We start from the raw sequence: 26973 nt of genomic DNA on the forward strand, positions 1-26973 counted from the left end.
TGAAATCGATTGACCTAATCGATTCTGACTCTTTTTATTTTCGTGAATTGAGCTCCCAATCGATTGGTGATGACCACTAATCGATTAACGTTGTTTAATTGATTATGTCAGTCGATTGGAGCACCAAAACCTAAAGGTTGGGGTCTAGGGTTTATCAATCGACTTGGGAAGCTCGTCAATTGATTACAAACCCTAATTTTAGTATTTCCAAAGCTGAATCCACATCTTGGCTAATATCTGGTTGACCTCAACCTACTAGGACTTTTTACCAAATGTCCAGTTAACTTTTGACTCACTTGAATTTCTCATCAAGTATTTGGTCTTCTTAACTTACTTGAACTTTTCCTTCACCAAGTATTCGATCCTCCTTGATCTACTTGGATTTTCCCTTACTAACCTTCCCGTTAGTCTTTCTACCTAACCTCCAATTAGGATTAGTCATTCGGTATACTTTTCACCTTACATAACTTCTAGTTAGGACATCTCTTGTCTAAGCTCAAGTTAGGACTAATCACTCGGTAAACTTCTCACTCTTGCCTAACCTCTATTAAGACTAGTCACTCGATAGATTTCTCACCTGCCTAACCTTCAGTTAGGACTTCCCGTTGTCTAACCTCTAGTTAGGACTTTCCCTTATCTAATATAATCTCAATTAGTATTTTTCATTATCTTACCTCCAGTTAGGACTTTATATTATCTAACCTCTAGTTAAAACTTTTATATTGCCTAACCTCCAGTTTAGATTTTCCCTTGGCTAACCTCGGTTTGGACTTTTCTTTGTCTAACCTTCAGGTAGAACTTTCCCAGTGAAGTATCTGGTTCTCTCTTGATCTACTTGACTTCTCTTACACACATTGTCAAACATCAAAACTTGAACTCAGACTAACCCGAGCTTAGTCAAACTAGTCAACCTTGACCTGAGGATGATCACACCAACAAAATATAGGCAAGTAAATCATGGGGGTATTTTTGCCCTAACACATTGGCCTTTTGCATGGGGGATATCAAATATCCAATGAGGTATTTTGTATTTGCTAGGAATTGCTCCTAAAACTTATAGGACTAAACAACCATACAGATACTAACAGCGTTAACTTTTTTATTTACCCCTAAATATTTTATGTTGCTGTAAATCAACCCATAAAATTTGCTAAGTTGCAATTATAAGAGATTATTTGGCGCACAAAATGGAAACCAAATCTTTAAGGTTCTTTTATTTGGAGATGGAGGGAAAAAAATGCCTCCCACTCCCAATCACTTGGTGTTTGGCTATAAGTTGACTTTATAATTTATCTTCTTTCACATAATTTAGAGATGAACTGTAAGATGTGCTTACAATGACAGATCCAGATAAAATTTAATGGGGTGCTCAAAAAATGAACTAAAAAATATTTCTTACTATCAAATAAATATATCAAAAATAAAAATATTGAATCGATAACCATAATGATAGAAATAAAAATATGTGCATATTAATAAAATAATAATTTCTTAAATTCTTGACAGTTAAAGTACTAATACTAGGTCTGGACATACAAATAAGAGGAGACAACCGTATCCTATGTAACATTCATAGGGTCCCTAGCAATTTTATGAATTTTACCATGATTAAAATAGGCCTTATGTGAATTTTTCCAAAATCAAAGAAAAATAGAACCAAAAAGAGGTATGACCAAGGTTTGAACCTTAGACCTTGTGTTAGATGCATGTATATGATAACCAGTAGCCCCAGCAGGGGTGTGCTGTTAGGAAAAGAAGGAGAATTGTAGTTAAGGTGAAGACCTTTCATTTAGAAGGAGACTTAGAAGAAAAGTTGGAGTTGCCTTCTTCCTCCCTAATGGAAGAAAAAAAAATGAATTTGCCTTCTTCCTTCATTCAACATAAATAAGAAAAAGGGAAAGAGAACTTCATTTTTCTTCTCTTTTCTTCCTTCCTTCTTCTCTCCACCGAAAAACCAAAGCCTCACCCTCACCATTGCCGAAACCAAGCCAAAGAAATTCTTTTAGGAAAAAGTTTCAAGAAGCAAAGGGCATTCTCTTAGTAAATTAAGCGAGAGGATGTAAGTATTCCTTCACCTGCAGTACAATAGTTCTCGTACGCTTTATGTTTAAAAGTTATTTGAAAAACCTAGGGATTTCCTTGCAAGTTTCGGCCAAGATAAGGAGTTGTGGTCACTTATGGTTGTCAATTTTACAATTTATGCTTCATGTTGTAACAAAAAGTCTAGAACCTCACTCTTGAGGTTTCGGCCAAGATGGAATACAAGGCTTAGAGTAAAATTTTAAGACCTAATCATGCTTGTTTATGCTCCTTCATGATGTATGATCTATTATATGTTGTTAGTTAAGTTTTCATGCTACATGTTGTATAAACAAAACCTAGAACCTTATCTTAGGTTTCGGCCAAGGATGAACATAAGGCTTAGAGCAAGGTTTTGAAATCTAATCATGCTTGTTTATGCTCCTTCATGATGTATGATCTATTATATGTTGTTAGTTAAGTTTTCATGCTATATGTTGTATAAACAAAACCTAGAACCTTACCTTAGGTTTCGGCCAAGGATGAACATAAGGCTTAGAGCAAGGTTTTGAAATCTAATTATGCTTGTTTATGCTCTTTCATGATGTATGATCCATTATATGTTGTTAGTTAAGTTTTCATGCTACATGTTGTATAAACAAAACCTAGAACCTTACCTTAGGTTTCGGCCAAAGATGAACATAAGGCTTAGAGCAAGGTTTTGAAATCTAATCATGCTTGTTTATGCTCCTTCATGATGTATGATCTATTATATGTTGTTAGTTAAGTTTTCATGCTACATGTTGTATAAACAAAACCTAGAACCTTACCTTAGGTTTCGGCCAAGGATGAACATAAGGCTTAGAGTAAGGTTTTGAAATCTAATCATGCTTGTTTATGCTCCTTCATGATGTATGACCTATTATATGTTGTTAGTTAAGTTTTCATGCTACATGTTGTATAAACAAAACCTAGAACCTTACCTTAGGTTTCGGCCAAGGATGAACATAAGGCTTAGAGCAAGGTTTTGAAATCTAATCATGCTTGTTTATGCTCCTTCATGATGTATGATCTATTATATGCTGTTAGTTAAGTTTTCATGCTACATGTTGTATAAACAAAACCTAGAACCTTACCTTAGGTTTCGGCCAAGGATGAACATAAGGCTTAGAGCAAGGTTTTGAAATCTAATCATGCTTGTTTATGTTCCTTCATGATGTATGATCTATTATATGTTGTTAGTTAAGTTTTCATGCTACATGTTGTATAAACAAAACTTAGAACCTTACCTTAGGTTTCGGCCAAGGATGAACATAAGGCTTAGAGCAAGGTTTTGAAATATAATCATGCTTGTTTATGTTCCATCATGATGTATGATCCCTTGTCTATGGTTAATTTAAGTTTTCATGCTTTTTGTGGTAGTCAAAGTTTAAGATCCTTACCTTTAGGGTTCGGCCAAGATTAAATGGAAGGTTTAGGGAAAAGTTTTGAACATAACAATGCATGTTTATGTTTTCTCATGATGTATGATTTTGATATATGATTAGTTTAAGTTTTCCATGCTTCATGTGGGGTTAAAAATAAATAAAAAGAAAACCTAGAATCCTACCTCTAGGTTTCGGCTAGGTTAAGATTTAGGGTTATAGGAAGATCAAAACCCCAATCATATATGCTAATGATTTCTTATGATGTGATATGGATTTTATGCCATCATGCTATTTGTTATGTGCACTTACGTCATCATGTATGTTTTCTCTAAGAAATGCTATGTGTTATGTGCACTTTATGCTACTATGTTATATAAGGCTTATGTATGATAAAAAGCCTAAGAGATGCTTCCCTTAAGTTGGGACTAAGAGCACTCTTCATGATATGACAAAAATATGATATGCCATGATAGGACAATAACATGATATGCTATGATATGATATGATATAAATCATGATATTTTATTTTACTTTGTATGGCTTGTACCAGGGATGAGCTCCTAAGTTGCCTCTAGGTCGATGGTCTATGAAACAGGCCTAGTAAAAGGGATGGACTCCTAAATTGCCCCTAGGTCGATGGTCTATGAAACGGGCCTAGCTTCTAGTAGGTTCAAGATTTGCTACCTTGGATCTACTTAGGATGCACACATTTATGTATATATGTGGTACAAAGCCGGACCCTCATGATGAGATTATGTTTAAGTATTTATATGATATATATGTTTTCAAAGGACATCTTGCATATACTCATTCATGATGCATGTTTTCAAATGACATCTTGTATATGCTTATTCATGCTAAATGTTTTCCTTTATGTTTTAGTAAGATGTTCCTTTTTGAAAAATAAGTTTAGGATGCCTAGATGATCATGTTATTACTTTGTGTATGAACTCTCACATGCTATGTTATGATTTACTTACATGAGTATGACTCTACCTTATGCTAGTATGCAAGTTTATATCTAGATGTTGGTTAAATGAACATGTTACCACTTTATGTTTAGATGCATGATTCATGTTTTATGAGTAGGAAAGAATCTTACTAAGCCTATGTGCTTATAGTTTAATTTCCCTTGTACTGCAGACAAAGGAAAAGAATGATTGAATTAAAAGGGAGCAGCAGGAAGGGCAAGAATGTGTGTGACAGTGGCATGGTGGAATAAATCTGCTTAATGTTTCTATGTTTCAAAACTTTACGTATGATGGATGATATTTATTGATGTCTACTCACTATGAACTTATGTTTTGATGATCTCTGATAGTATGCTTATGTCAAGTAAAATGCTATGCATTATGTAGCAAGTAGTAGAGGTTAGATCAAGTTATGAATGTTAACATGATATGTTGGATATATGATCCTATGATAATGAACATGTTTCTATGACAACATGATTGTATGCTTAAGTTAGTTTAATTTGTTTCAAAAAAAAAAAACATTATTTACTTCCGCTGCCATGTATGTATGTTTTCAAGTTACCCCCGTCCTTTCGCCCCCCTTCCCGAGGGGCGGGGAAGGGCGGGGCATTACATCCTACGAGTGTTCATCTATTGAAAATGTTGTAAAATTTGTTCATATTCAATTGTGGCAAAAATATCCTTCTCAATATATACTACCATACTGTCATTCATCCACTCATCCCCATCCTATTACACAAATCAGTCTTGATAATTTTTATCGCAGAAAAAATCCTTTCAACATAAGAGTTGTAACTGGTAAAACCAATGCTAACTCAATCAAACGATACGCCGATGAAAAAATTGTATTCTTGCTAGTTTCAACTTTTTTTTAAACAAGACTTCCTAAATCTTCAATCATAGAAAATTCACCTGGTACATTTTGAATGTAAATCTCAAGATGACCCTTAAGTATTACACGATCAGTAAAGTAAAAATCTTCTGAATAAAGTTTAGTAAGGCGGAGTAGTTTACCAATGTAAAATTGAGAAAAAGAGTCTTTTGGATCTAAGCAAGCAATACAAATAAGTACCTCTGTACTTGATTCTGAAAAACGATTATTCATCTCTTGAACCATCTTATCAAGAACTTAATATTGTAACAATAAAAAAGTGAATAAAAAATACTATTAGAAAATTAAAATTAATAACATATTTAAAAATATTACCTCAAAAAAAGTTTCAACATGATAGTGATGAAAATTAGTAATCATTTGCCCATTATGTCTGCTACGACCACAAGTTCTCATATTTTCTTCTATATTCAATACTAGGATCGTATGATTACTAGAAAATTTATTGATGACATCTAAAAAATTCTCCCATCCTTCCTCTCTCAAATTTTGTAATCGAACTTTCATTGTTTTAATCAAATTGACAATTAGTAAAATGTTTTGATCCTTTTGTTATAAGGTAAGCGACAATTCATTTGTGATTCATAATAAAGATTTCATCATATGCATCACAAACACAAATTCATAACTTTTTATTTTATCAATCAAATTTGTGGTGATATCACTATTACAATCATACACATTTTCAAGTACTTGTAAAATAGAAATCCACGTAGATATCAAAAGGACAATAGTCATAAGAGAGGCTGTCGTGACATAAGCTTAGTCTTAAGTCGGATTGATCAGGATTCATGTTGATTGAGTCCTTGTCCTACTGTATTTCCTATAGATGACGCTAATATAATCTAGTTGAGATCGAGGAATGGGTTGACTCCTTGAAATATTCACAACCAAGCTCTTTTTGTAGGTTGGATATGTGTCAAATTAACTCTTATCGGATCAACTCTTGTTGGTCAGCAATTGTCGAATCTTATGGTTATCGAGTCGATAGTTGTTGAGCCAAGTCATGCGAGGACTCTGGTGAAGGTCTGTGGCAATAGTATTGAAAGGATTGAAAAAGGGTAAAGGCCAAGACGAATCTCAATGAAATATCTCCTATGTTCAAGTCAGACTCTGAACAAAAATTACCTAAGTGAAAAATAATAATGCTAAATATCATAGTGTGCATTTCAATGTTGCCACCGTTACCGTATATAGGAAGTAAAGAGGTGACAAAAATTTCCTATGGACTTACATTTTTTTTCTTCATCAAAGGGTACAACTTTTTATAATTGGCAGTATTGTAACCACTCTGTCGCATACAAGCCCAGTCTTATATTTGAACGGTTGGACTTAACCTGGACGTGATTCAGGCTAACTAAAGTCGAGCTCGATCATGAGTCAACTGACTTGACCTGAGTTCAGCCATGAGTGGATTTACTCGACCTGAGTGCATTAACCAAATCATGGTCCTTGGTGACTGAGTGGAACATGAAAGAGTTGGTTTGACTGAACTTGGGTTCATCGTAAGCAAGGATGACTTCACTTAAGCTCTGTCTTAAGTGAGACGAGAATCTTATTATTATACTGAGTTAAAGTAATTTTAATTAACATTAATGTAAATATGACATTTTAAATACAAGATTTTTTAATGGTAATGAAAATAAAAGCCATTCTTAAACCTTTTCATGAGAATTAAAGATCGGAATCTAATTTGTTCATTATTACATTCCAAAAGAATGGAAACTCATAAACTAATACAGCGACGAAGTAATTCGTTCAGATCGATACTCCACATTAATTTAATTCACTGTCATTTTAATCGAAGCGTTTATATCAATCGGATTCTTCACCCAACAAGGCATTTAAAGCTCGTCACAACAATCAATTGCTACATTAACATGGTTCCCTTATTAATCGGCACACACTTATGTTTCCTATTAATCTCAATTTAGCTACATTAATTAGTTGCTAAAGTTAGTTACGTTAATTATTATTATTATTTTTTAAATGCTTAAAGAGGTGGATGGTCAATTACTTTATTCAAATATTTTATCTTAAATTTTAGATACCATATCTATTCCTTAAATTTAGATTTGATGAATAATAATTTTTAAATTTAAAAAATGAAACTAAAAATAAAAATAATATTTATTTTAAATATCTCTCATTTCACTTATTCTTTTTAATCTCTCTTCTTCTCTCATTCCATAAATATAATAATAAAAAATAGAAGAAAGAGAATAAAATATTTTATTAAAGATAATGAAAATTTATGCATATTAATATAATGTGTAGTGAAAAGTAATGATATAAATTTAATAAAATGAATTATTTAGATATAGTGATAGAAGAAATTAATATGCACTTACTAAAGTTTCTATTTATAGGAATATTTTAATATTTATTTTATTAAAAAATTACTATTTATTTATTATAAAAATAATCGACGGACAATTTATGAATCTATCGACTCTATTTTTAAATTTATTTTACAGAAAAATAATTTCCCTTTTTTTAGTCACATCGTCACATTCTCTGCTCTCACCGCTCGACGCGAGCCATGGATTCAATATTTTTTTTATTCATATATTATTATTATTATGTATTTATTTTTTCTTTTTCTCTTCGTTCTTAGAAGGAAATTTTTTTTCATTTGAATTTTTTTTCTTTTTCTTTTAAAATTGGTAAACAGAGTCTAAATCATGAATAAATGATCAAATAAATTATATTCTATTATTTAAAAATCCTTAATTTCTTTTTATATTAAATAGATGGTTTTTTTTCTCAATTCACCTATTCAATAAATTGAAAGCACAGTTTATACGGTTTTAAAATTCAACCGTTTGTTTGGGTAACTGTAGGAAAGTTTTAGAAATATTTAAATTATATATCTTAGTTTTAAAATTATTAAATTATATACTTATTTTTTTTAAATATCTGGTTGCAATCGGATTGCTATAATTGAAACAATCGAATGATTATTTTTTTAACCAATTAATTTTTAAAAAATCATTACTCTTGAAATATATTGACTTAAATTAATATTTAAGGGTATATATAATCATAAGAATTTGATGAAGATATGATTTTACATTATACTAATTTTTCAAAGTTCATCATTTGATTTTGACCCAACTCTTTAGGTTTATTAATCAAAATCGATTGATGAACTAGAGAGTTCAAAATTACGTAAAATCATATCGTTTGAGTTTGTGTAGTTTTTATAATTATATTCATTTGCTTAAACATAAATTTGACCCAATATAATTAAAGTAATGATTTTTTAAAAATAAATTATATTTTTTTGGACATATTTTATATTAAAAAAATTTACTGCGCTCAATATAGTGATCAAAATAATATTGGATAATATTTATATAATCAAGAGAACTAGACTAATACATAGGACCAAATTTTATTAAGTCAATTTAATTTTGACTAAAATTGACTAATGAACTTAGATAGTTCAAAATGATATATAATCCGATCTTATATTTTTATCTTTTAATTATATCAATACTTTCAAATATTAATTTCATTTATTATATTTAAAATAATAAATTTTTAAATAGAAATAAATTATTTTTATTTTTTATTAAAAAGAATCGATTTAATTATCATAATTATGGTAAAAAACGAATACGCTCGTCCCCAGTGCCCCCCGTCAACCCGTCCCAAGGTCAACACGGAGAAGGTAAGTCAGGTTAGCAGCCGATTGAGAATAATAACTAATAAGGGTAAAAATAAAATTAAATACCACATTTAATAATTTTAAAAATAACGTACCTGATTAAGATATTTAAATTTTTTTTCTGATAAAAAGTTGAAAAATCAAACATCCGAATATTTGTTCCCAATTATTATTTTTAATTATTAAAATACTAAAAACATTTTGATATTAATAAATCATTAAATGATATTTCGAAAAGAGTTGTAAAGTTTTGGGTATTTTCAAACCTGTCCTTGATAAAATGCCCAAAACTTTATCTTGTAACGCAAGAATTCAAAATTGTCGTGCCAACTTGTTCCACTATTATATTTACCTGGACGACAACGCATTTCGTTTTTCAATCTCCCGTGCAACACGGGCCGTGTGCTTACCTTCTTGTCGATCACATCGACGTCGCAACGCCACGCCACGCCACCGCCGGCCAACCCCGTCTCCTCTTTCTAGAATAAGGTACGGCGGCCGCAAAAGTAAGCCCACTTCTGGCGATTTATTGATTCCTAAGATATTGATTCTTCATTCATTATTGCCGCAAGAACGAAGCGAAGGCCAAAGCATATGGGAACAGCTTCGGTTGCTTCCAATCTCATCTGTTTGCCGTAGAGAGAACTTTGCTGGGCTGGAAATTCTCAGCAATTTCGCACTTTTTTTTTTGGAGAAGGCGCGTTGTTGTAGTAGGTGGTATGGCAAGCGGCGGGAGGGTCATCTACAAGCGCGCCGCGCCGGGCGGGAGGCACCTCCACCGATCCAAGATCTCCGATGATGAGGACGATGAGGAGTATGTCTTGGAGGAGGAAGATGATGAGGAGGAGAGCTCTGATGAAGCCCTCGACGCGTCCGATGCTTCTAAGGAAGAGTTCGAGTTTGGGGGGTCCGCCAGCGGTTCCGATGATGTTAATCGGCCGGCGGCTAAGCTCGATGAGGACGATGAGATCTCGTTGGGGCGGAGGCCCAAACGTCTGAAGTGCTTTTCTAGAGCCAAAAAGAGGGCGGTGAAGAAACCTAGGTTTTCATATTATGACGACGATGACTATAAGGCCGAGGAGGAAGAAGAAGAAGAAGAAGAAGAAGAAGAAGAAGAAGAAGAAGAGGAAATTCCATCTCTTAGGAGGAAGAGAAAGAACATAAATTCACGTGCAGTTAGATCTCGCTACCAGAAGACCAAAAGATCAGATTATGATGAAGTGGAGATGGAGGGAGAAGAAGAGTATGGAAAAAAGGAAATTTTATCTCTCAGGAACAGGGGAAGGAACGGAAATGCATCTCGAGTTAGATCTTACCACCGAAGGAGTAAAGGTTCAGAGTATAAGGAAGAGGAGATAGAGGAAGAAGAAGAAACTGATGAAAAAGAAGTTTTATCGCTTAGAAAGAGAGGGAGGAACAGAAATGCACCAGCAGCTCAACCTCACAACCAACAGGCCAAAGGTTCAGATTATGAGGAAGAGGAGATGGAGGAGGAAGATGAAAAGGATGAGGATTTCTCACCTGATGAGCAGGATCTTGTTGATGAGGAAGTCTCAATGCCTTCTGGATTGAAAAAGCAAGGACAAATGAAGAAGGGTGGTATGATGCAGGAGCAATGGATTTCAAGGCAAAAGAAAAGGGGAAACAGATGCCAGAAGAGATCTGAGCACGATGATGGTTTTATTGTGAAAGATCGTGTTGCTGCCAGTAGAAAGACCAAGACAACCAAGAAAGCAAGGAGGAAGATGAGCTCAACATCAAAGGACACCAAGAAGAAATTGTTGGAGGAGTCAGATACGCCTGATTTTGATTTTGTAAGTTCTGATGATGATTTTGTAGAGGAGGCCATTATGTTGGATGAACCAAGGAACAAAAGCAGGAGTATCCAGAAGACTAAAAGTTCTGTGATAAGAAGGCAAAAAGTGTCACTTGAGGAATCAGAATCTTGTTCAGATGGTGATTATAACATTTCTGAGCATGTGTTGAGGGATCTGGGGAGTAGTGGGATTGTGAATCTGCTACAGACAGATAGGATAGTTGCTCGAATAAAAAGCGTTGAGAAAGGTAAGGAGAAAGAAAATGAGGAATCAGGGAAGCCATTGTGTGGTATTTGCTTGACAGAGGAACATAGAACAACAGTTAGAGGAGTGTTGAATTCTTGCACTCATTTTTTTTGTTTTCCATGTATAATGGAGTGGTCAAAGGTAGAGTCACGATGTCCTGTTTGCAAGAGGAGGTTTGGAACCATTACCAAGTCCTCTAGATCAGATCCAGGGTTCGGGTTAAGGAAAGCAGTTATCAAAGTTGAAAAGCGTGATCAGGTAGGTATTCAATTCATTTTGCAATAGCTTTAAGGAAAAGTTTATCTGACAACAATTGTTTTGGTTAACTGCATTGTAACCACATATTGGTCATCTTCTTGATGCAATCATATGTTAGGTTGAATTGATTGAGTCAAAAATAGTTTTGAAAAGAATCAGTCTCAAATATCTTGGTATAACTCAATGTTTTTAAGGATTGTTTATAGTGATTAAGTTCTTAGGAACTATTTGAATTATATATTTTTTTATCTGTATATAATAAGGATCCACAAAAGGAAGTTACAAATTGATTTGATTGAGTACAGTTGATTGTGAGAAAATTTTAGGTGTTCTTAATATCTACCGACACTAACTGATTATTTTATTTCTCTGGTGCACTACAGTCATGTATGACTACAATATAACAAATGCACATTATTTTGTATATTTCTATTTTTCTTTGTTGCTAGACTGAATCTCATTATTCTGCATGTATGTTATTGCTATCTCTCTCTCTTATTTACATTAAACTTTTACCAATTTCTAATTAAATATTTCATATGTTGTTATTGTTTGTTGGCGAAGGTTTATCAACCTTCTGAGGAAGAAATAAGGCGAATGCTGGATCCATACGAAAATGTGGTATGCATAGAATGCCATCAAGGTGGAGATGATACTCTCATGTTGCTGTGTGATATCTGTGATTCGCCTGCTCACACATATTGTGTTGGTCTTGGGAGGGAAGTGCCAGAAGGCAATTGGTACTGTGAGTGTTGTAAATCTGCAGTTGATGATTCATCATACTTGCAAAATCAAGATTTTGGGGATGATCAAGCAGCTGGCAATATTGACATGTTAGGCAGTCTCATTGAAACAGAGGTTTCAACCCCTTGTGGTAATACAAATTTTCATAGATCAAGTCAACCTTATTTCCATGAAATTGATCTGAATGTTTCGCCAAGATCAGTGGAAAATAGCAGTTATATATCTCAGCCCCATGGTGTTGGACCATCAACTGTTTTGGGTCGACGTGCACTACAGCAACGTATATGCATCATGTTGTCCAATGATAGATTGAGGCAAAGTTTTCAGGAGACTCGAGCATCACAGGGCAATGTAGGAACTGATTTTATGATATCAGAAATTGGACGAAGGATGGAAAACTCACACAGCTCGCAAAGGTTGAGTTCTTGGAACAGAGTGTCAGTTTCTGAACAGTGCTATCAGAACGATAAGCCTTCTTTATAATCTGAAGCTAGTTTAGCTCAGTGCACTACAGAAGGCTTAAGTTTAATATTTGAATGATGCCATGCGGGAGTATACTCCCTTACAAAGTGTCATTTAAAAGAATTATTCAGGGATTCTGCACTTGGTATGCCTAACTTTCTATTTTTTATCTATAAATTGTTTACAAGGAATGAGGACATTAGGACTCTTTTTCATTGAAAATTTCCTACATTTTTTGTGGTATTTGTAGGTGAAAAAAGCTATGATCACCTACTACTATATTTGGTCAAACTGATGATGAATTAATCTATGAGAAAATGACTGGCTCTTCAAAAAGAGAGGGTCATTATTGTAATCTAAGAGACTTTACATTCAGTAGTAGTAGTAAAAATTCAAAACAAAAGATATACTAGTAACTGTTTGAAATTACATGAATTTATATCAATATTTAGAAGGACCTATGTGTTGAGTTGTACGGGCCCAACTATATGCCTTGGTTGGCCCATAGGATCATAATATGATTGCTTGCTACTTGCATCCTCAAGTCCCAACCAACCCAAATGCAAAGCTTGTCATGCTCTAATTCACTTGTTGGTTAAGTCGAGCATGTGCCACAGGATACTAAGATGAGCTATGTAGTAGCTGAGCCTGTTGGACTCTTTGGTTAGGAGAAGAAATGGTATTATCATTCAATAGTTTGCTTTAAGGAGCTGCATTTATTTTGTTGACATCATATATCCTTTTTCCTCCTTTTCTTCATTGTCATCATCATCGCCTAACCTTAATTTTAGAATAATAAACTGACTTCTGTATTCTTTCTCCATGAAACAAGTGGATTGCAAAGAAACTTCATTTTGCTGTATTCTTTGCTTCTACTTGTGTGAACTTTAGGATAATCCATAACGAATGAAAGCCCTGATGACAGATTGTGTTCTCTCATTTAGTTCTCATCATCCTTGTTTCTTTAACTCACATAAGCATGTCATGTTTGGCTAGGAAAAATGTTTTGTTTGGATTAGAGGATAAATAATCACCTTTTCTACCGAGGTATGCCATCTAGCCAAATGGAGCTAGGAACAATTATTCAAATATTTTTTAAATGAAAACTTATTTACCTCAAATTGAGTTGAAGTTCAAGTGGGCTTAAAACTTCACACTCAAGCTTGTTGATTGAAAGGCTTGTTAAGTTTGAGTCAGGCATGGGATTTGAACCCACTTATAATATTTAATCTCAAAAGTAGTCCTTGAATGGGCCTTAGCTTCTTTACGGATTTTATTGAACATGTATACTAAACAAATAAAAATGTGGATTTAGGAATCCATTTATAGGATTGCATGATTTGATAGAGGTATGAACGGAATAGTAAAGTTGTTGCCGTTTGATATATTTGAGTTGTGAAAACAGCCTCTTGTAATGCGGGGTAAGACCGCATCTAATAGACCCAATGTGGTCCGACGCTTTTCCGTAGTCCTGCATTGGTGGGAAACTTCGTGCACTAGGCTTCCCTTTATGTATGAACACTATACATTCATAGCAAATTTGTTTAAAAGATATATTTTAAATAGTTGCTTAAACTTAATTATGCAATTTGTGTATTTATGACCTTTTATTTATATTACCTATAGAAGATGCATGCATCAGAGTTACCTCTATCAACTAGAATCATGGTCTTGGGACATCAATTTTGATAAGCTTGGAACTGAAGGAACCATATATCCTCCTTGATTGGTACACTAAAGGTAGAAAGCTTATTCCCAAGAAGGCCATATGTCTATAATTACAACTCATCCTTCAGTTCAAATCCAAAACACTTGCAGGAGATATGACCAGAAACTAATCAATGGATTTCTGAAGAACCAATAAGAAATCATATGGAAGGAATGCAAATATGCAAACCAATCTAGAAATCTGCAGATCAATGGAAGTAGAAGCACTCCAGCCATAGATAATGAAAGACGGGAGGTAGAAGCACTCCAGCCATGAATAACAATAGAACTATAGTTGCAAAGAAGAATAAAATATTTGTTGACTGGATTTGGCACAGAACTTAGTTTGGATTAAGGTTCAGCTAGAGGGAAACAAAATTTTAGTGGAAACCGATTTGACAATAGATCAATTACAGAGGTTTAAAGAGAAGAAGATGCATTTGTTGAGATTCCAAAACCTTGCTGCTTCATATGAAGGTTCCCCTGCAATTCTGGGTGACATTATTCTTATTGCATATTGCCTTATAAGTATTATATGCCTTCTTCAAACCTTCATGGTGAAGTTCCCTTCGCCATTCTCTTTCCTTGTTATTCCCTTTACTTCTGTCCTGTGTATCTGGTTTGCTGTTTTGTTCAATTCTTGCCTTCTGGTAGAGAAATTATTTCTTAGATTTATCATGTTCATCTTTGTTAGTCATTATCACACACAGAGTATGAATGCTATTCTCCTCGTTGCAATATGCCTTTATTTTGCAGATACAATCTTCTTTTAGTACACCATTAATTTCAACCACATTGTGTACATCCAAGTCTAATGAAGTCCCAAGTTTATTTGGGAATTTTATTTTTGTTCCTACGGCAATTCTTTCTATTCCCACTACATCTCGATAGTCTTCTCCTCTAGAAATTTCAGCAGCAACACCACAGCAACAATTAGGACTTTGTCCAAAAGGCCTGAGTTGAGTTTGTTCCTAATGTCATATTGATGCTAAAATAGAGGAAAGGGTGTGGGTGTGTTTGGGGGGGGGGGGGGGGGGGGTGGATAAGCTTGATATTAGTTAATTTCTTGAGTCTTCATTCTAGGACAATTGGAAAGTAGCCTTGAGAATTCTACTACATCTCAAGGATCCTTCGAGAATGTCTCAAATATTATAGCCACGACTGCATACAAATTGTGGGATATATAGATGCAGATTGGTTACTTTTTTAAAAATTCAAATCAAGATATTGTGTTTTTGAATGCAACTTGATATCTTTGAAGGTCAAGAAGCTAACTATTGTATTGAGGTTCTGTGTAGAGGTAGAACACTGAGCAATTATTTTTCTTATATGGGAGCTTATCTAACTCAAGCAATTATTGACAAAGTTAAATGCTGTTTTTAGTGCTAACAAAGTTGTATGTTGACAAAGTTAATGTTTCTAGTACCAATGAAGATGGATTGTGATAATTAAGTTGGCATGTACATTGCTTTCTAATTTGACTTTGATGAGAGGACGAAACACATTTAGAGATTGATTATTATTTCAACAACAATAACAACCAAGCCTTATTTCACTAAGTGGGGTCGGCTATATAAATCCTTTTACGCCATTGAGTTCTATCTCCTAATATATCATCATCTATAGTTAAATAAATTTATCTTGTTTTATTGTTGCTAACTAAGTTTTTTTTGATCTTCCTCTTCCTCGTTTGATATGTGTGTTTGTTATAGTTTCGCATTGTCTAACTGAAGCATTTATTTATCATCTAAGTACATGTTCGTATCATCTTAAACGTGTCTCTTGGAGTTTTTCCTCAATAGATGCAGCTCTGACTTTTTCTCCAATGCTCTCATTTCTTATTCTGTCCATCTAGTGCTGTAAACAAGTTGAGCTTAAAATGAACCAAGCTTTTGAAATGCTTGCTCAAGCTTGACTTGGTTTATTTTTTATGAGCTTGAGCTTGTTTAAAGTTTGACTTGAGCTTGGTTTGTTTAGGTGCTATCGAACTCTCAATTCAAATGTAGATCTGTCACATTAACGCCCCACTAGTGCCGGCCCCACGGATATGGAGGGAGGTACATGTAGGTACACAGGCGTCAGACGCATGGTGGGGTAAACCCCAGGTTGTCAGTTCTTGAGAATCAACTTCTGACCATTACGCCAAAGATGTCATGCGCCCACCGTCTGTGCTACGCCCTGGGGGCATTGAGCTCTCAATTCAAGCTTGGTTCGTTTAGATGTTATCGAGCTCTCAATTCAAGTTTGTTTGATTGTTTGAAACTTTTAGTTGTTTGATTAGTTATTGAGCTTGATAATTAAATTTATTTATTTTATTTTATTATTTATTTAGCATATTAAAAAGAGTTTTATTAATGAATATGATTCGTGAACATTGTTCACAAACGTTGTTCACGAACGTTAAGAGCTGAACACATATGTGTTCAAGCTTATTTGTTTAATTAATCTTGTGTATATTGAACGAACATAAACAAGTTCTTACCAAGCCGAACACCAAGCTTGTTCACGAACACTTGGTTCATTTACAGTCCCATATCCATTCTCGTATGTCCACACATCCACCTTAACATCCTCATATCTACAACTCTCATCTTCTGCTCATGTGCTTGACTCATAGCCCAACATTCAGCTCCATATAACATATTAGGTTTAACTGCGGTTTTGTAAAACTTTCTTTTAAATTTTAGAAGTATCTTACGATTACATAAAACACTCGACGTTTTCCTCCATTTCAACCGTTATACTTGTATTATATGCAAGACATCTCTCTCAATTTCTCTATCGTTTTGCAAAAATGATCCTAAATATTTAAAGCTCTCGGTTTCGGACAACTCATCATCTTCTATCTTAACAATTGTCTCATTACGTCTAATATTGATAAATTTAAATTCCATATATTTTGTCTCTACTCTACTAAGTCTAAATTTTTTTCCTTTTAATGTTTCCCGCCAATATTCTACTTTAGCATTTACTCCTTCATGTGTTTCATCTACCAAAACAATATCATCTTTAAACAACATGCACCACATTGTGCCTTGAATGCGTTTAGTGAGTTTGTTCATAATTAGTGTAAAAAGATAGAGACTTAGTGTTGAGCTTTGATGCAACCCTATTTTTATTGGAAATACTTCAGTTACTCCATTAAAGTCTTTACTCTAGTCGTTGCATCCTCGTACATATTCTTAATTAGTTCAATATATGTTGTGCTAATACATCTTTTTTTTTTAGAATTTTCCATATAATTTCTCTTAGGACTTTATTATAAGTTTTTTCTAAGTCAATGAATACTATGTATAGATCTTGTTTTTTCTCTCGATATTTTTTAATTAATTATCAGACGATGTAAAGTTTCTATTGTCGACTTTCCAGGTATGAATCCTAATTGATTTTCGGTTACTGTGACCTCTTCCTTAATCTTTTCTCTATTACTTTTTTTTTCAAAGTTTCATGACATGACTCATTAGTTTAATACCTCTATAGTTTGCACAATTTTATACATTTTCCTTATTCTTATAGAAGGGAACTAGAGTACATATCCTCCATTGATCAGACATGTTTTTCGTTTTCAATATCATATTAAATAATTTTGTAAGTCATTCAATATTTTATTTTCCTAGATACTTCCATATCTCTATCGGAATATCATATGCTTCAACGATTTTTCCATTGTACATTCCATTTAAAGCTTTTTCTACTTCTGAAGTTTGAATTCTACGATAAAAATTTAAATTTTTATACTCATTTGACCTACTTAAATTACCTAAATTGGTCACCTAAGTCTTCATTAAAATGTTGATGAAAATATCAATTCCATCGTTCTTTTATTTCTTCATCATTTACTAGTACCTTATTACATTCATCTTTAATACATTTTATTTGGATAAGATTTCTAGTTTTCCTTTCTCTCACTTTAGCTATTCTATAAATGCCTCTTTCCCCATCTTTTGTATTCAATTTTTTATATAATCGTTCAAAGTTTCATTATTTACTTTATTCACTACTTTCTTAGCCTCTTTTTTTTGCTATTGTATATTTTTTAAAATTTTTCTCATTCTTACAAATATATAATTTTTTATAAGCGGTTTGTTTTTCCTTCACTTTCTCTTATACTTTCTCATTTCACCACCAAGATTTTTTATTTAGTGGTGCATGTCCTTTTGACTACACTCTTCGTTACTATTTTCAACTTTAATACCATCTTATTCAATGTTATATTAGAGTTATTATATATTTCACCTAATACTTGTACTCATACCTTCTCTTTACATATATTTTACTTCCCATCCCATAACTTCCACCACTTAATTTTAGGAGTCGTATATATTTTTTTATTGATATTATGCTTGAGGCGTCTATTCAACACTATTAATCTATATTGGATAGTTAAGCTTTCTCCAGGGACGACCTTACAATCTTTACAAATCTTTCTATCATTCTTCCTAATCATAAGAAAGTCAATTTGCGATTTATTATTCCCACTTTTGAATGTGACTAAGTGTTCTTCTCTTTTCTTAAAAAAAATATATTAACTAATATAAAATCACATGCTATTACAAAATCTAATATAATTTTCTCTTCTTTATTTCTCGTTCCAAACCCATAACCTCTATGCACCCTCTCATATTCTTCATTTTTCATTTCATCATGTCCATTTATATCACCTTTTATTAAAATCATTTCATTTGGTAGAATGTTTTGTAATACTTTATCTAAGGCGCCCCAAAACCACCAAATGTTTTGTAATACTTTATCTAAGTCATCCCAAAATCTTGATTTGGTAGCGTCATCTAATCCTACTACACTAATTCATTTATGTTTATAGTTTCTTTTGCTACTATTATCTTAAAGGCTATAATTCAATCTCTTTTTTCCCACTACTCCAACTTTTCTCATAATCATTGTATCTATTACCTCCATTGATTTACTAGTGAGGGTTCATATGTTCAATGTTCCAAATCTTAGACTATTAGTTTTTTTTATTATATTTGTTCTTATCCAACGTATGGTATGAGAACTCTTGCTTATTCAATACTACACCCAAGTTCTCATGGAGATATAGTGGTCCTTGCCGATACGTTATAGTTGGACTCTGCAACATTAACTCTTGTATATTTAGCAATACACCCGAGTTCTGGATATGTGACGGTCTTTGCTGAGATTTTACAGTCGGACCCCACAATGCATTCCTTTCGGAGAATAACCTAGCAGTAGTACAATAATTTAATAAATTCATTCATTGAACATTTTTCATAGTTTTGACGCTGGCTGACAACTTAACGTAATCCTCCTCTTTTATTTAGGCTTGAGATTAGCCATGACTGATTTGTAATGGGCAGAGTTGATTATTGTTTCAGTTGGAAAAAAATGTACCTCTTTTGCTAGTTCCGATAATAAGTTAGTAATAGTCCCTACGAGAGTGCCCAATTGGCTAGATGGTAATTGATTTGCTATAATAAGGCAGAGATCAATTCTTGGCGGGCGCATGCCCTTAGAGAAAAAATTCATAGCTACTTAGCGGTCGGCTATAAGCTGACCTCGTAATTTACCTCCCTTAGGATGAGACATTTGGGCTGAGCGTAATCATCTTTTGCTACAATAATAAACTAGTAATAGTCATTTTATCCACCTAATTAGGTTATATATATATACCATCACTGCAGAACATCAACATTGGTGACTGAACTTAAGTATCTTAGTATTCAATTTTTTTTTTAATTAATGAAGCACAAAAAATGTTTTGAGTTCACTTATATTCTAGACTAAGTATCTGTCATGTAAATTCTGTTTCATTGATTGGATTGAGGAAATGTCATGCTATTTATTTTCACAACTCTAATTGTTATATTTGGATTAGCTATCTAAGAGTTGATATATAATTCTCCCTTAATGGGTCACTTCAAGCTTCTTTACTTTCAATACAAAGGACCAATTGAATTACTTTACTAGGGTGTTGTTCTAACTGTTTCTGTTTAAAATTTATCCTTATCCTGGGATAACTTGGGATTCATTTCTATTGTCATTCTCTTCAAACCAATTATATTAGATTGTCCATGATGTATTTGGACTAGTCATGCTGAATAGGCTGATCAAGCTGTTAGGACCAGGCGAGAGGCCTGGGAAGATCTGTCTGGCTGAGTGTGCCAGACGGTTGGTTGAATCGGACAGGCTGGTACTAGGACCGGTCTGGCAGGCGGGTTGGTATGGCTAGGCAGGGCTACTTCTTATAGCTATATTTTATTATTATGAAGACTGAAAATTTTCATAAAGCATCTACTATGTTCCATGAACCGGACTGAAATATAGGTATTGCTATTCTATCCCTTACCAATTTTGCTCCCTAAAAATAGTTATTTCATGCAATCAAACAGATTGTTTGTCCTTTTTTGTTGTTATTGTTTTATTTCTTGAAAAACATGATATATCTCAATCTGTATTATTTCTCGAAGCTTAAGTGTCATTGCATGCAGCTACTGTTTTATGTCATTTTCACTTTGTTGGGTCAAATAAAAATCTCTGGTATGGATAGTTCTGCAGTTTCCTATCTACTATGATTTGCCTGACAGCTTCTTTTCATATTCTTTGGCTCAAGGTTTTCCAGTAATAACTAGCTCAAACCAATCTGGCAGATCACCTTTTAGGGAATTCGTTCTGATTTTCTGCGTGGTTTGTGAAGATCAAGAGACTGAAGAGGATTTGAATGTAATGTGTGGTGGAAGCATCATAGAGAAGAGTTTCTTCTCCTGTTCATTCTCCCACCCGTTAAGATAATTTGGATCAAGAACAAAGGTTTCCATCTGAAGGTTGTTACATAGTAAATTTTTGCTGCAATTGCTGTTTGTCACTGCCTGGATCATCTCCTGCCACTGTTCGAATCATACGATTTCTGCTTGTGCCATCGACAAAATCAGCCCGGTTTCACAGTTTTATTCTGATAGAATGAAGATTGCCTGCAAGGTTGAAACAGGTTTGTGACTGCTTTTATCCTGCCCAGTCCAATTGATAAAATATTTTGTTTATTTGGAATGATGCTGCGCATTTGATATCCAGCGTCGACAAAGATCCAATGTTCAATTTTTCCCCCCTCTTTCAATTAACTCGGGAGGATCGTTGACATTCATTGCTTTTGCGGATGACAAATATGATTTCCTTGGGTGTACATGATGGTGGCATCACGTCTAGTTGTTCCTGGACTTCGATTCAAGATTGCATTCTGAAAGATTTTGTGAAAATTTTGAAATTTCGACCCGCCGTAGCTTCACTTCTCATTATTGATCTTAAATATTTACAATGTGATGAACAAACGTTTCAATTGTCTGGTTTTTTCCCTCGTTTACTTTCAAAAACAAAAAAGCATCAGCGGGTAAACGAGCCGAGCCAAATGGGGCTGTAAACGAGTCAAATTGAGCTGAGTTTAGATGTAAGGAAGGAACTAAACATCAAAATAGAATGAACAAAGGAAAAAAAACAAAGAATACATTAGTTCTCCTCCTTGATATCAAATTGAAAAAAAAGAGAATTAATTTATTCTCCTTATTGATATCAAATTGTAAATTGTAAAATATATATGTATTTTTTTTAAGAATATATATATATATATAAAGAATACATTTAATTCACTAAGCGACGTTTCCTGCGCGATCGTGAGAAAATCCGAAGTGAACGATTTGATACGGTTAAAATTTAATTTTTTTAATCTTTCTCATCTGCATACAGTAACTTTTCTCTCTTTTATCTTAAATTAAAATAAAATTATCTCTTTTCTTTCCTATTATTGTATGTAACAATCATTATGATATTGACGCTATAATATTATAGTAGTTATAGCTACTACAAAGGTGTAGTAGTTATTATAACTGTACAATAGTCGTTACAACGATACAGTAGTTGCTATAATGATGTAGTAGCTGTTATAATGATATAACAGCTACTACAATAGTGAAGTAGCTACTATGTTGTAGCTGTTATATGTTGTAGCAGCTACATTACCTTTAAAAATTAGTATCATAGTGATTGTTAAGTGTAATCATAGGAGAGAAAAGTGAGAATTTTATTTTAATTTAAGAAGAAAAAAAATTATTTATTTTAATTTAAGAAGAAAAAAAATTATTTATTTTAATTTAAGAGAAAAGAGAAGAAAAGTTGTTACATATAGATAAGGAATTAAAAAAATTAAATTTTAACTGTATCAAATCATTCATATCAAATTTCATTCATCATTAGATTGGAGAAGACGTCGGATAATATATCATTTCTATTCATTTATATAATAGCAAAAGATGAATATGCTTGTATTTATATAGTTATACGTGAAGAAGTTCAAGGTAACGATTTAATTTCCCTTTTATAAATAAAATCTGTCAAATTTTTTTTTAATCAATAAAAATATCAACATTATTTTTAATTTAATCGATAAGAATATGTGACATATTTAGTAATTAATTTAATCTATTTTCATGTTTTTTTTCTTCAAAGATAACACTTTGGCGAATATAGCCATATTACCGTTCAACGCTGCTTTCTAAAAACGCAATTGTCAACTCCCTCTCTCTCTAAATTAGTCTACACCGTCCTTCTAAATTTAGCAAATTTAAAACCAGGCCCCGCCAAATCCTTCTCTCCACCTCTTCATCCTCCTCCCGCCTCCATCTCTTCTCTCCTCCTCTTCCCCGCTCACCGGAGATGAGCGTCTTCGGCCGGAACCATTACCGGGAAGACCTCCGCTCCTCCTCCGACTACGATAGTGGATACCGCACTGGCTTCCGCACCTACGGCGCCGACGCCGGCGACGGTCGGCAGCCGGAGATCGTGAAGGGCAACGTCTTGAGCGCCAGTCAGACCAGACACCCGTACTCCGAGACTTCCCATCCATCGCCGCGTGGACCGTCTCCGGACCCTCCTTTCCCGCCGCCCCGGCGCCGAGGCCGGTCGTCGGGGGCGGCCCCCTCGGTGTGGTGCTTCAGCGACCCGGAGATGAGGCGAAGGAAGCGGGTGGCGAGCTACAAGGCGTACGCGGTCGAGGGGAAACTGAAGGCGTCGCTGCGGAAGGGGTTCCGGTGGATCAAGACGAAATGCTCGGAGCTGGTCCACGGCCGGTGAAGACTCTGGCGGCGGAGGAAGAGGAACGTTGGCGTTAAAGTTAAGGCAATAAAAGACTATCGATAAAAAAAACTTGCATAGAATTATAAACGCCGTGGCAATAAATAAATAAATAAATAAATAAATGTCAGCATTATGACAATATTATTTTTAGCTATTACGTTTGCGTTTAGAAAAATAAATTTCTTTTTCTTTTTCAAAATTGTGCTTTAGGTGTTATGGAAAATCTGGGCTCGCATCAGATGCGACATGCCACGATTGCACTAATGCCAAGGGATCGACGGGTCGTCTTTGAATAATCGATATGAAGAATGAGATACATTAAAAAATTAAAAGGGAGACTAAAGTCACACACTGTTGTCTATCACATCCTGAAAGAGAGGTTTTCCTTAACGGCTTTTGATAAACAGAGCGGTCAAAATTTTTTATTTACGAAAAAAAATATCTTAATTTTAAAACTATAAAAAAATATAAAAAATAATATTATTCACTTCCTATTACTCCCGTTAACCTCCTAAATCTCACATTATTTTTCAATACATAAACACCGGACTTAATTAATATTATATCATATCAAGAGTAGGTTTGATATGGAAAAATATCAAACTCACGATGAGCATGATATATTCCTATATCAGGTCCATCGGGAAAATGATATGAGATCATAATTGATCTTTTTTAATCTGGGAGAGATGGGATACATTGGAAAATGATGAAAAAGAGGGGATTTAGAAAGTTAACGGGAGGGGTAAAAAAAGAATAATACTATTTTTGGTACTTATATTTTTGATAATTTTAAAATTAAAGTACTTTTAAGGCAAATAAAGAAACGTAATCGTTCCATTTGATCAAGTCGTTTCCTTAAATCTACCTAAGTTGGGTTGAGGGAGCAACTCCGGTAGGCCATTTAAATGGTTTGGCTGATAAGACATAAATCGGGTCTTTCAAAACTTATGGGAGGTTGGATAATTCTCTAAGAATTGGGAAGCCGGTCGAGCAGTGAAATAGTAGTTTTTAACCTCCGCCATTTTTGGATAGAAAAAAGAATGGAATATTACTGTACTCAAGCAAAAGGTATTAGGATTGAACTCAGGGCCGGATTGGGGGACATTAGTGGTTGCCCTCTTTTATCAACGGTGAAATATCTAGTATTATGGATTTTATTGATGGAGATAGAGGATATCGTTCCTTATTCCGTATAAAAATCGTCCCTCCATGCTTGAATTCTTGGATCTGTCATTGATTGAACTGTTGAAGAGACAGATGAAAATATTGAAAAATCTCACAGAAGCAATTGATCATGAAAGAAGGTCACATAGCCGAGTGATGGGAGGTGAGGTCGTTGATCTAGAAGAGGAATGCAGACTCGATGGCGGCGAGGGATTTTATAGGACAGTTGTAAGGTGTCCCTATTGTCCTTCATATGAATGGATGGCGGAGGAAGATCATCAGTGACCATTGCTGAACTAATAAAGATGACAAGTTAAAGAAGAAAGAGTTACAGGCGGAACAAATTCACCAAAGGCTCAAGTAAGCAGTGGAATCTGTTGGAAGATTATTGGTATAATCATTCTTTGGGTTAAGGTTGACTAATTTGACCAAACTTGAATGTATTCGACTTTGAGTTTTGATAGTTAGACAATATATTGTGAACAATATGTTTGGACAATATATTGTTGGACAATATGTGAGAAAGGTCAAGTAGGTTAGGAAAGACTGGTACTTGATTGGTAAAGTCCTAATTGGAGATTAGACAAGGTAAATCCTAACTCGAGGGTTAGGTAAAGGGAAAGTCTAAATGGGTTAAGGAGGATCGTACGTTGGCAAAGAAGGTCAAGTAGGCCAAAGGAGGACTGATACTTGATTGGTAAAGTGCTAACTCGAGGGTTAGGTAAAGGAAAGTTCAAGTGGGTCAAGAAGACTGCTTGTTGGCAAGGAAAGCCCAAGTGGGTCAAGGAGGACCTCACGTTGGCAAGGAAAGTCCTGGCTGGAGTTAGACAAGTAAAGTCCAAGTGGATTAAGAAGGATTGTATAAGTACGTCACAACCAAGTCAGGTTAGGTCATGTGTGTATTTGATGCCTTGTGTCTAAGTGTGCAGGAACTTAGGAGCACAGGAAGATGAGCGAAAGACTCAGCTAGCGAGAAGGACGAAATGGGAGAGAGTCGACGGGCTCAGTATGTCCGAGGGACGAGGTGCTACGGAAGAGTACGCTGACGGACGAGAAAGGATCACGCGGTGTTTCCGAGGAACGAGAAGCCGGAGTGGAATCTTACTCGAGGAGAAGGCCGGAAGATGGGTCCGGGTGAGCCCAATTTCGGATGGATGAGATCATCCAGGCGATCGGCATAACGGAAGAGCCAACGGGGAGTTGCAGAGCTGTTGGAGGTGCCCTTAGTGTGGTTGGAGGTGCCTCCGCGCCTTTCTATGGGAAGGCGCCTTCAACCACCCATGGAAGGTGCCTTCAACCCTTTAAAGACGCCTTAAACTGGGCAAAAATAACCGTTAGCGAAGATAAAATCTTATCATCATTTGCCTCACTGGAGGCGCCTTCCAGCCTCGGATAAAATTTTTCAGAGGTTATAAAAAGACCCTTGGACCTAGGAAATATAGAACAACACTTGTAATTAATTCTCTTTCTGTTTAGCTTTGTAATTGAGCACTTTAACTGCCGTAACTGGCTTCTCTGCCTGAATGAGACTTTTAGTGAACTTTACTTGTATTAGATTAACAATCATCTAGGATGTAACCAAATAAACAATTTGTCTCTTTTTTTTCTTTAATTAAGTTTCTTTTTATGCAAGTGCTTCTTAATTTAGCTTGAAAAGATGAGAAAGGTTTTATTTTTATTTCAGGTTATTCACCCCCATCTCTAGCCGGCTACTAAGGGACCAACAAGTGGTATCAGAGCAAGGATGCTTGAGAAGGACTAACCACAGACTAAAGCAAAATCAATGGTCGGACCAAGCCTCATCCCACCAAAGTTTGAGTGGGAGTTCGCACACTGGAAACACCGAATGAAAGTATTCCTAAAAATCGATTTTGAAATTCTTTTAATAATTAAGTACGATTTTGTAGTTTCAAAATATCAACAAGGCATAGAGAAAGAAGAGTACCTCTAGATGAAAAAAGAGTAAAGCAATTTCGTAGCCAATAGCAGAGCGGAATATCACCTTTTAAGTGTATTACCGCCTCAAGAAGTAAATCACATCAGAAGTTACACATCGGCAAAAGACTTTTGAGAGAAGTTCCTGGAACTCCACGAAAGAACATCTGAAGTGAAACTCGCACAACGGGACATTCTTCGGAACAAACTGACGAACATTCATCTAGAAAAAGGTGAGAAGGTAATCGAACTGCACGCGAAGATCAAGGAGTTGATCATCAGATTGGGCAACCTCGGTGAAATGGTAACCAATTGGAATTCGGTATGCTACGCACTAAACACCTTTTCCAAAACCCCTGAATGAACTTTGATCATAGACGCCTACTACATTTCGAAGAACCTGGAGGTAAGTACCCTAGAGGTATTGTTTTCAACTTTAGAATTACATGAGACTCGATGTGTAGGTATAACAGTAGAGTCAAGCCAGAATCTGGCACTAAGAGCCACCAAGAAGGACGAACCCAAGTCAGATTCAGATCTGGAAGGAGACATA

The 26973-nt window shown here is 34.7% G+C and overlaps 2 protein-coding genes across 7 annotated transcripts; both read left to right on the forward strand.

Moving 5' to 3' along the window:
- Positions 1-9337: 9337 nt before the first annotated feature.
- Positions 9338-21464, forward strand: LOC121991699 (stress response protein nst1-like). Of its 6 annotated transcripts, XR_006114706.1 has the most exons (5): positions 9338-9474; positions 9558-11306; positions 11871-12657; positions 20809-21183; positions 21267-21464. XR_006114706.1 is itself a non-coding variant. In XM_042545706.1 (3 exons), the coding sequence occupies exons 2-3, from the start codon at positions 9705-9707 to the stop codon at positions 12531-12533; spliced, it is 2265 nt and encodes a 754-aa protein (XP_042401640.1). In that variant the 5' UTR covers positions 9338-9474; positions 9558-9704; the 3' UTR covers positions 12534-12659. The 6 variants fall into 6 exon arrangements, 1 of the variants encoding a protein (XP_042401640.1); XR_006114705.1 differs by having other exon boundaries at positions 20809-21464; XR_006114708.1 differs by having other exon boundaries at positions 20846-21464.
- A 1409-nt stretch (positions 21465-22873) lies between these two features.
- LOC121989893 lies at positions 22874-23315 on the forward strand. Its single transcript, XM_042544194.1, has one exon. It carries the CDS (start codon positions 22899-22901, stop codon positions 23313-23315), a length of 417 nt encoding a protein of 138 aa, XP_042400128.1. The 5' UTR covers positions 22874-22898.
- Positions 23316-26973: the final 3658 nt, after the last annotated feature.

Source organism: Zingiber officinale, chromosome 6B (assembly GCF_018446385.1).
Source record: "Zingiber officinale cultivar Zhangliang chromosome 6B, Zo_v1.1, whole genome shotgun sequence".
NCBI lineage: Eukaryota > Viridiplantae > Streptophyta > Magnoliopsida > Zingiberales > Zingiberaceae > Zingiber > Zingiber officinale.

Coding starts and splice junctions, on each gene's coding strand:
- LOC121991699 (XM_042545706.1), top strand. CDS start 9,705: ATGGCAAGCGGCGGGAGGGTCATCTACAAGCGCGCCGCGCCGGGCGGG. Junction 11,307..11,870: donor AAGTTGAAAAGCGTGATCAG/GTAGGTATTCAA, acceptor TTGTTGGCGAAG/GTTTATCAACCTTCTGAGGA.
- LOC121989893 (XM_042544194.1), top strand. CDS start 22,899: ATGAGCGTCTTCGGCCGGAACCATTACCGGGAAGACCTCCGCTCCTCC.